The sequence below is a fragment of the Micropterus salmoides genome, unplaced genomic scaffold, assembly GCF_014851395.1.
Source record: "Micropterus salmoides isolate LMB-PRFRI ecotype aquatic unplaced genomic scaffold, ASM1485139v1 Ms_hic_scaffold_19, whole genome shotgun sequence".
NCBI classification, from domain to species: domain Eukaryota; kingdom Metazoa; phylum Chordata; class Actinopteri; order Centrarchiformes; family Centrarchidae; genus Micropterus; species Micropterus salmoides.
The window spans coordinates 15,793,707-15,803,222 of NW_024041039.1; the positions used below are offsets into that span (position 1 = coordinate 15,793,707).

The following is a 9,516-nucleotide window of genomic DNA, read 5'->3' on the forward strand; positions in this document are numbered from 1 at the left end:
ACTTGCCTCTGCACGTAAATGTGCCAAAGTCGTGTGCTGCTCTGTTGTTCAACAACATATCTCCTCATGTGGACATAATGAGTCAGTGACTAATTTGGAGTGAGCGCATGATATCGGTGAGGAGAGGTCCCTGCACAGAGCCTAAAGGAAACTAAAAGACAGAGCCCACCCCAGCCACAGCCTGTTCACACTGCTGCCGTCTGGCACAATGTACAGATGGGTATCCGCTGTCGTACCACCAGACTTCAGAGCAGCTTCTTTCCCCCAGGCTGTCAGACTCCTAAATTCATCCTCAGCACTGCACCATGTAAAATAGTTTTATTTCTGCCACTTCTTATTTATCCATCCACCTACTGCATATATTTTTATATATAATGGTTGCACTTTGTGGTTACAACTTCATCTCATTATACAACCCTAAAATGATAAATCAATCTACCTTGTACTTTGAATTGGCTGCAGAAGTCGAGACTTCTCACTCTGGGACCACACAAACACAGAGTGCTGATGGCCAGGGAATGAAAACTGGAAGGACGGGATCTATTTTGCTGCCACGTCTCAGATCTGAAGAGAAACAGATCCTGTTTTCTTGACCCGTATCAAAAGCTCTCTCTCATTTCAGCCAATGTTATTACAGACACTAATTTCAAACATCAAGTGATATTTATAGCAGACTCAAAGTAGTTTCAAAGCTGGGATTCATACGCACTGATTTCTGGTAAAATTACCCACTTCAACAACAATGAGCATCCTTGTGTTGTCATTACATTTGAGTTTCTAAAACCCTGTTGTGCTGTGTCTACAGCGGTTCATTTCCAAGTTGTGACTGCCTCCTTGCTTGAGGTAACAGTTTTATATTCCACGGTTGACTATGAATAATGCCACTGTGAACACTGGAGACACAGGGGACCAAAGCACCTGACAAGATGTTGCTCCAAATACAGGTTGTGTTATTATCTGGTTTCCTGAGTCATCTGTATCTGAGGCATTGGCTCCTGTTGTCTTTATTTCGTTGTGAATCATATCTGAAGCCTCTGAAGGGACTTTCCTTCAGTTTTAGATGGTGTTGACTACAAAGCTGAAAAAAATCAACATGTTGATCATGGTATTTAGCGCGTGTTCATGCTCAAACAATAATTCAACATTAAATTACTACAGAGTAGTAAGTGCGTTACCCAAGGGGATTCTGCAGACAGTTAAATGCCTTCACTCCTAACACTGTTTTTCTGCTCTGGGATCGGTGTGCTAAGCCCTGAAAACATTTGTGTGTTTAGACCATTATAATCCCTCAGTATAATAGGATCAAGTTTGATTATCCTCATTTAATTGTGACAGGTCAAAAGCTTAGGAAGGGGCTGTGGAGAACAAAGTACGGCTTTTTCGCCGCAGTATTAACCAAGCACCTATAATCACAATCTATACAGTGTTAAATGTGCCTGACCACTAAATAGACATACAATATTTCATCCTGCTTGCAGAGACTAAACGTGTTTGCAGGATATAGTTAAGTTTAGAAAAACATTTTACTTTTACATTTACTGTGTGAAAATGGCCTCTGACTAAGAAAACAAAAATCATTTAAGTTGAGAAAAACAATGTCAAATTAAAAACCTCTGCCAAAAATAGACAATGCTCTTGGAAAAATTGTAAGTTTGAAGATTTCTGTTTCTCTTCCTGTGAAGAATAAGCTGGTTTTAATTGTGAATCTGCAAGAATATGTATTAACATAATGCAATAATTGTTGCTGTTTAAAAAACCCAAACATTTCTGTTTGGAGATTTTGGGAGATCTTCTCTTTGTCAAAGCGATTTCATATTTACTGCTTCTCCACACCAATTTCAGAAACTTCAGAAAGGGGATTTCTGGAGGAATCCATGAGAGGCCTGTGATGCTTTACTGTGCAGGAAATTGAACATTCATCCTTTTGTCTTCTTACTTAAAGATACCAAATTACTGTAATATCTATGCACAGCATGCTGTTACTGCAAAAAGAATAAAAAGGACAAACCCACCTTGCATGCAAACTAAAATAATGCAAGAGGCCTGCAATGAAGGAGTAGATCAAAGCATTTTATTGTATGAAAAATATATCCATAAAACGGAACAATATTTACAAAACAGTTGTGCCATGCAGGGCAGAGAGCAGCGCCTTAACCATGATCTCCAGTATGAAAAACATCAGTATCGGTTCTCTGGATTCAGCCCGCTTAAAAACCGAACTTCACAACAATACTGACGAGCACAGTGGTGCGCACATCTCTACATCCTGACTGATTCATTAAAGGCGCATTTGCAAGGATAAGAAACAAAAACAAAACTTTTGACACACAAAATTATTTTGTTCACAAACAGTCCAGACAAACTAACCTTTTTGTGGGTGGATCCTAACAGGATGTATAGATGTCCAATTTCACATGACTGTATAACACCCTACAACGATATACAAATTTCTTTAATCCAACCATATAAAAAATAAATACACTTACTGACTGAGAAAATCTGGAGTTATAATACTGAAACATCTGCAGCATTTTTGTTTTCGTCATAGCAGCTCTAAAAAGGTGAGAATTAATTTACACATTAATAATTCGATTACTGGATTTTCCCAGCCTTTCTCTGTATTGATCCAGCCAGTCTCTGAGCTCTGTGATCCGATAGCCCTCAGGTCCTCTGCCACCCTGGTAAACTATCTTTCCCTCCTGCAGTATGTAAAGTCTGTCGAAATAGGCTCCGTACGCTGCGTTGGAGGAGTTTTCCATGCTGTCGACCACGACCAGGCAGCCGGGCACCTCCAGGTGCATCAGCTGCGCAGCGTTCAGCCGGTCCTCTAGACACCGGTGTTTGGGGATCTGATAGGGCGCGTCAGTGCTCATCCAGCCGTCGGAGGGGTGCGCTTCCTCGATATACACAACTACAGAGTCTGCTATATCTGCGTTCTCCTGCACGACGCACTGGAAAGCCTTCAGACGCGCCATGAACGGCGGTCAGGTGCAGCTTCCAAAGTTGAGGATGAGCGGTCTCCTGTCCGTTGCGTAATCGAGGATGCGGCTGTGCCGCTGATCCTCCAGCTGAACAACTTCGGTGTTGGGCGCTCCGTGTCCGAGATGCGCTGCTTTCAGAAAGTCCAGTTTATGGCCGTGCCAGACAGCCTTTAGGGATTCCAGGCTGAAGAGACGATTGGAGTCCGATATGCACAAAGGAGGATCGATGGCATCGCCCTCCTGCTCCTTCATCCTGAAGAAAACCCTTTTTCTAATGCATAAAAAGTCAAGCAGCCAAAACATGACTGCTGCCATCAGAAAACGAGGCAGCAAGACGAGACAGACTATTGCATTTTTAATAGATTTAATAGTATTCATTATCACAAACAACCCGAATGGTCCTGCGTTGTGCCACGAGCTTGTGGGTTGAAGTTGGGTTACTTGCAACTTCCCCTCTTTTTATAGCACCGGCAGATTTGAATGAATCACACCCCGCCTCCGAAATGGTGCCGAGGCCTCACATGGTGGGGATTACCTTCTGTCAACTCAACAGCTTTGAGTCATAGCCAAAAGCCAAGAGTGCAGGAAAGGGAGCGGCACAGCAGTGCGTTATTTGGAGAGTCGCTCGTATTGTTTTCTCATCAGACTGCTAGAATTAACCTTTTAAATCCAAATGCTCATGGCGTGTGATCAGTGAAATCGTTTAAATGTTCTAGCACATCATGTGTAAGAACAGCCCATAACTACTGCTGCTGCAGACTTTTCAACTGCAACGACAGTGACTCTTTTGCTGGAGGACACTTAAGCAGATGCCAACATACACCGTTTAAAGGGCTGGCCTGTAGTGATCCAGTCACATGAGAGGTGTCAACTGTTAACTTACAGTCACATGTTAACATGCTCTAAACTTCACAAATGTTTTAAATCACATTAGTCGGTCATAAATAATGTGATAAATCAGAATGGGCTCTGACTCTATAAAGTAAAGTAAGATTCAGATGGTGACCTGATATGGAGCAACATTAATGCCATCCAATGTAATAGATCATGTTTAAATCTCCACGATTAATTAACTGAGCTATTAGCATATTGAGACCACTGACCCTCAAAGTAGTGTTTATTTGCTGAAAAGTTGTCTGACAGACAAAACATATACAAAACTTACGTTGTGTGACCAGCTGTGTTCAAACACAAAACAAGTGGCCAACACTGGGGGGTAAAATCAGCCCCTCAACACACCGTACAATCTAAACAGGATCTGGAGTGATGAGGTCTGGAGCACACGGTAAGAGTTGGAGCTTTTCCAATTTGATGCACCTTACTAAGTTATTGCAGTGTAATTCACAGCGAGCAGATGGTTGGTCTCTTTTTTTTGTCAAGGGAAAGAAAAAATACATGAGCCACACAAATGAAGATCTGACAAGATTAGGCAGACACAGTGAAGCTTACCAATGAATGCTGCAATATCACACCTGTTGTACACCTGTTGAACACAGACTCTTAGTCAATAATAGTCAGGTCCAAATGAATTCAGCCTGAACATCATCATGAACTTTATGAAGATTCAACTGGAGATTGTACTGGTATAATCAGACCTATTCCACACTGTCACTCCACCTTTCAGGAAAAAAATCCCCAAAAACTATGGAAAAAAATGTAATTACCAACCAGTCAGGTTGCAGTTTACATACATGTCTGTCCAGACTCTATACAATACAGTATATGTAGTGAATAAAAAGGTATAAAGTCTATTTTAGATTCCATCTGTATTTATTTATAACTGCATAATTGAATGGTCTTGATTGGATTAATCTTATGTCATATTCAAATGAAAACATTTTTGATTTTGTTGCAAAAACTTCTATTGCAACACTGAAACATTCATGCAAAGAAAGCACACCTGAACTGTATTTTTTGACTAAATGGAAGTTATCACTATATTCATGATACATAGTATGAATGATTCCAGTGAATTTACATAGTTAAACTGATTAATGAAGGATTATTATTATGTAAATTATAACTTATAGAGGTCATATTGTGCTTTTTCCCCTCTCCTTTATTGAGTTATTTACCTTTTTTGTGCATGTAACAGGTTTGCAAAGTGAAAAAGCCCAAAGCCCACCCCAAAGGCTGTTCCCATCTCCCACAGAAAACACTGCCTGAAAATAGCTCGTTTGTATTCCAGCCTTTTCTTCCACTTTGCTGTGATGTCACAACATAACACGCGTCATAATGCTTGCCAAGCGACTAGTCCGAGGTAGAGGTGAAATGCCCTACTCCATAGCTAAAACAAAGTGTGACACATAGTGTGAAAAGAGGAGTTGCAGCAATGTGCAGTATGACAAAAACATGGTGTTTTTTGAAAATTAAATCATTTAAACCTGTTCTGGTACAACCCCTAAATAAGATTCTGATAATGAGCATAAAATGACCTCTTTAAAACCTATTTCCAGTCACAATGACCAAAAGTGTCACATTGTCTGACCAACTGTGAAATATGGTCACAATCTCCCTTTCTGTTCCTAAGTTATGGTGTTGAATAATGGCCAAATAAGTGATTTTCTAGGACTCAAATTATATACAGATGGATAAATAACAAGTCATAGAAATAAAAGTATTTTACACGTTGCAGTGCTGAAGATGAATTAAGGACGAAGTCTGGTGGTACAGCAGATACTTCTGTATCTCTTGCCAGATGGCAGCAGGGTGAACAGGCTGTCTGGGGTGGGTACTGTCTTTTAGTATCCTTTTGGCTCTGTGCAGGCACCTCACCTCACTGATATCAATGATGCTCAGTAGATTCGTACCAATGATCTTCTGAATGGTTTTCATATTCTGCAGAGTCCTCCTTCACCTTCTTTCTCCTAAAATTAACGACCAGCTCTCTGACATCGAACTGAAGTTTGTTTTCTGCATCATTCTGCAAGACTGTTGATTTCCTCCCAATATGAAGTGTCATTGTGAATTTCTCAAGGCGTTACTGAGATATTGGGTTCACAAGAATGGGATGTACAGATGGACATCCCAAAAACATAATTGCTGCCGCTCCCATTAACTAGTCTAAATTCCAGAGGAAAAGCTAAGAAAGGGGCTAAGAGCTTCTTCTCACAGCACCGTAAAGAAAATCTTTCACGCATTAGATGCATACTGCATGTGAGTTTCAACAACAGGGAGTCTAAATGAACAGTGGACCAGAAAGCAGTCATACTGGCATACAGTATTTATAGCAGATGTCTTAAACCAAGACAGACGCTAGAGAAAGAGTAGACATTGACGATAACAGAAACAAGTAGTTATCTGTTGTAATTGCCTGACTAATGATGTGTTGCTCATGTACCTCTCTTTCTTAGGTCCAGTAGGGTCCAATCTGTCTGCAGAGATGAAAGAATCTGAACAAATCTCAAACTGAGGTGGATGAGAAAGTGAGATCTGCTATGAGGTTATAATTGTGTCCTCAGGTCTCTACAGTGTTGTACAGAGTTTTTATTTGGCTCAAAATGTTTCAGGAGTTCAGGCTTCAATGTCAGATATTACATTGTTGGTAATCTTTATTTGAACCATGTTTACATCTGTCAGTATCCTTTAGTGAAGTTTTTTTTTTTCTTCCCAATTTCCATCTCTCAATCTTCATGCTTCACTGGTGCTTTTTGCTCCAGAAAATAATTCCAGCATAAACTTGTAAACATGTGCTCTAGTAAGTTGGTTTTCCTGCAAAATACTGGTTGCCCTAGGACTCAAAGTAGTTAAAAAATAAAACCAAACCAAAAAAGCTGTTTTGTCACCTTCCTTAAGAATTGCTCGGCAATGCATTATCTTCTGCATATGTATTGTGACCAGTCTCCCTTTAAATTCATCTATTCATCAAAGTATTTCTTCAAGTTTTCCTGGAGCCAACTGGGGTGTGCAACAATGCAGGCACTGAGTATGTGTGCATGTGTGAGAGGGTCACTGTACTGTGTATTTTCACTAATATTTCACGCTTTTGTTTTTAAAATCTAGTCTGCAATATACTTTTGTAAGTCCACAATTACAAGATAATTGGGAAAAAACAATGTTACAATGTTGTTTTTAAAGAACAATTTTAAAATGTCTTTGAGAGGGGTGTAATAATTTAATTATTGCATCAATGGTACAATAAGGAATCTGATCACGTTGGCTTCAGCAATAATTCTAATTAAACCCTTTGCAGTTGAAAATTCAAAACTTCTCCCTCTACCAGGATTGAAAAGCTGAAAATTATACTTTTATTACTTCTATTACTGCTACTACTACCATGGCCACAGTGAATAATAGTAATATTACTGCTAATACTACTAACACTACTGCTGAGATTGAAATGTGGGGTCAGCATTGTTCGGGCCATCATCATTAAAATGTTTTTTCATCAGTGGCTTTTTCTATTTTAAAGATCTAGTACAGATGAAATTCAGTGGGATTTCAGTGTTTGGTATCACTTCATATTACTTATTTAAACAATAGAAACATTATTTTGGTTTCTTATTTTAGAATATAGTCTGATTGTATACTTTTCAACTTGAGAGATTATTTCAGTTGCACGTTTATCTAATGAATATACATTACTGGCTAATTGTTAATGAACTAAATATATATAAATGTAAAATGAAATTGAAACTTGAAAATCGAAATAACATTTTTCATACCCAGTGATTCACAACGCCTTTGATACTAGTATGATCACACAGCTATATATTATATTACACTGTTAATGTTGATGAGTCAGTGTCGGGTCTTATGTACTGGAGGGTGTTCTGTTCAGCGTCTGTCTGTGCTCCACAGGGATTCAACATCTGGCCACACATATTAGCCGTTACTGGCTAAATGCCATTCACTGGTCTGGTGTGCTTTTTCAACAAAAGCATTCCAGATCTAGTGAGCACATGGTATATTGGTTAAACCCTAATCTCCTGTTACAGTAAATCCATGTCATATTTGATTGCAGGGTGGCTGTAAACCAGACATGGAGGGGAGATGTCAATTTGTCTGCAGCTCACAGTCGTAGTGATGACTCAGACAACAGGCAGTATGGAGTCCAACAGTTTGTGGGCATCTTTATCAAAGGTTTGTGTAAGTTGATCAGCATATTGCGAATTTATAAGTTGAGCCCAAATGCTAAACTAATACATTTCCTATTGACCATAAATACTAGTAATCATATAAATGCAGAACGTGTTTTTATTAACAACGGTCAATCTAACGTACTTAGATTATGGTCCTACTTTTAGGCACCGTTCTTAGATTAAAAAAAAGAAAGAAAAAAAATTATATATAAAAAAATTTTTGGGTTATTTTCTAATGTTATTCTTACCTTCCTCTTTGTTTGTGTGTTGTATGTTAATAAAGTTCTTCATCTACCTATCGGTAAATGTGTTTCCATACACCTTTATTTTTAACGCATATTACTATTGCATGATTGCTTTCTGTATCATTAGTTTTACCAATAATAAGTGCTGAAATGATTAGTTATTTTTTATTTTTATATTTTATTTAATTGATTGACAGAAAATTATTTGACAACAATGTTGTAACAGCAAATTGGTAAATCTTTTCAAGCAAAAATCCCGAACACTGATTCATTTGTTTTAGCATCTAAATTTGAGAGATTGCTGCATTTCTCTACTGTTTATCACCGTGAGTTGAATACATTTGGTTTTTTGATTGTAGTATGAACAAAATGACAATTGAGCTCTGGTAAATTGTTATGGATATTTTGATGACATATCGACCAAACAATACTGATAAATCCCCATTAAATTTATTTTTAGTGGTACTGTAATTGTGTTATTATTCATTATGATGTACTTGCAAATCAAATATTGTTATGCTTGTTCAGCTTGTAATGTGTCCACGTGTTTGTACACAGCAGTCTCTGACTAGACTTTATATGAACATTATGTTTGACTTTACAGAAGATTAATGGGGGCTCTTACTAATGTGTCTGGTGTGCTTCACTATTACTATTGCTGCATGTGATGACAGACTGTTCATTTACATTGGGAGACAGAAAGATGACTGTAATGAGTTCAACAGCTGACTCATGATTCCTCATTCTCACACTCTATTTTTTGGTAAACATTTTTACGTGTCCGCTGTCTTTTTGTCCTTCAGTTCTTTCACTGTGAGGCAGTTTCTCCCCTCCATCCTTACCCCTCCTTTCTTGCCCTTTCACTCTAGTATCTGAACTCTCTTTACTTTCTCACAAGAAAACAAAAGTGTTTTTGATGAAAAAGACAAAAAAGGGCTCACCTGCTGTGCCTAAATTTGCTTTGAGGAATTATTCTTTTGTTGTTGTGGTTGAAAACCAGAGATGGATTCAAACCTGCTTACTTTTACCTCCAATAAACTGTGCTGGATTCTTGGCAGCGGTTCCAGGTTCATCTGAGGACAACGCAGATCTGGGAAAACGGCCCCTTTTTCTGCTGCTTACTTATTGAGATGGCAGTGTTCCAGAAACCACAACTGAAATATCATCAAGACTCCCCCACAAAACAGATTTATGATAAGTTTCAATGCT

General features: G+C 38.6%; 1 protein-coding gene across 1 annotated transcript; it reads right to left on the bottom strand.

Annotated features, from left to right (window-relative positions):
* Nucleotides 1–2,056: 2,056 nt before the first annotated feature.
* dio3a (iodothyronine deiodinase 3a) lies at nucleotides 2,057–3,407 on the bottom strand. Its single transcript, XM_038728112.1, has one exon. The coding sequence runs from the start codon at nucleotides 3,357–3,359 to the stop codon at nucleotides 2,574–2,576; it is 786 nt and encodes a 261-aa protein (XP_038584040.1). The 5' UTR covers nucleotides 3,360–3,407; the 3' UTR covers nucleotides 2,057–2,573.
* Between the last annotated feature and the right edge of the window lie 6,109 nt (nucleotides 3,408–9,516).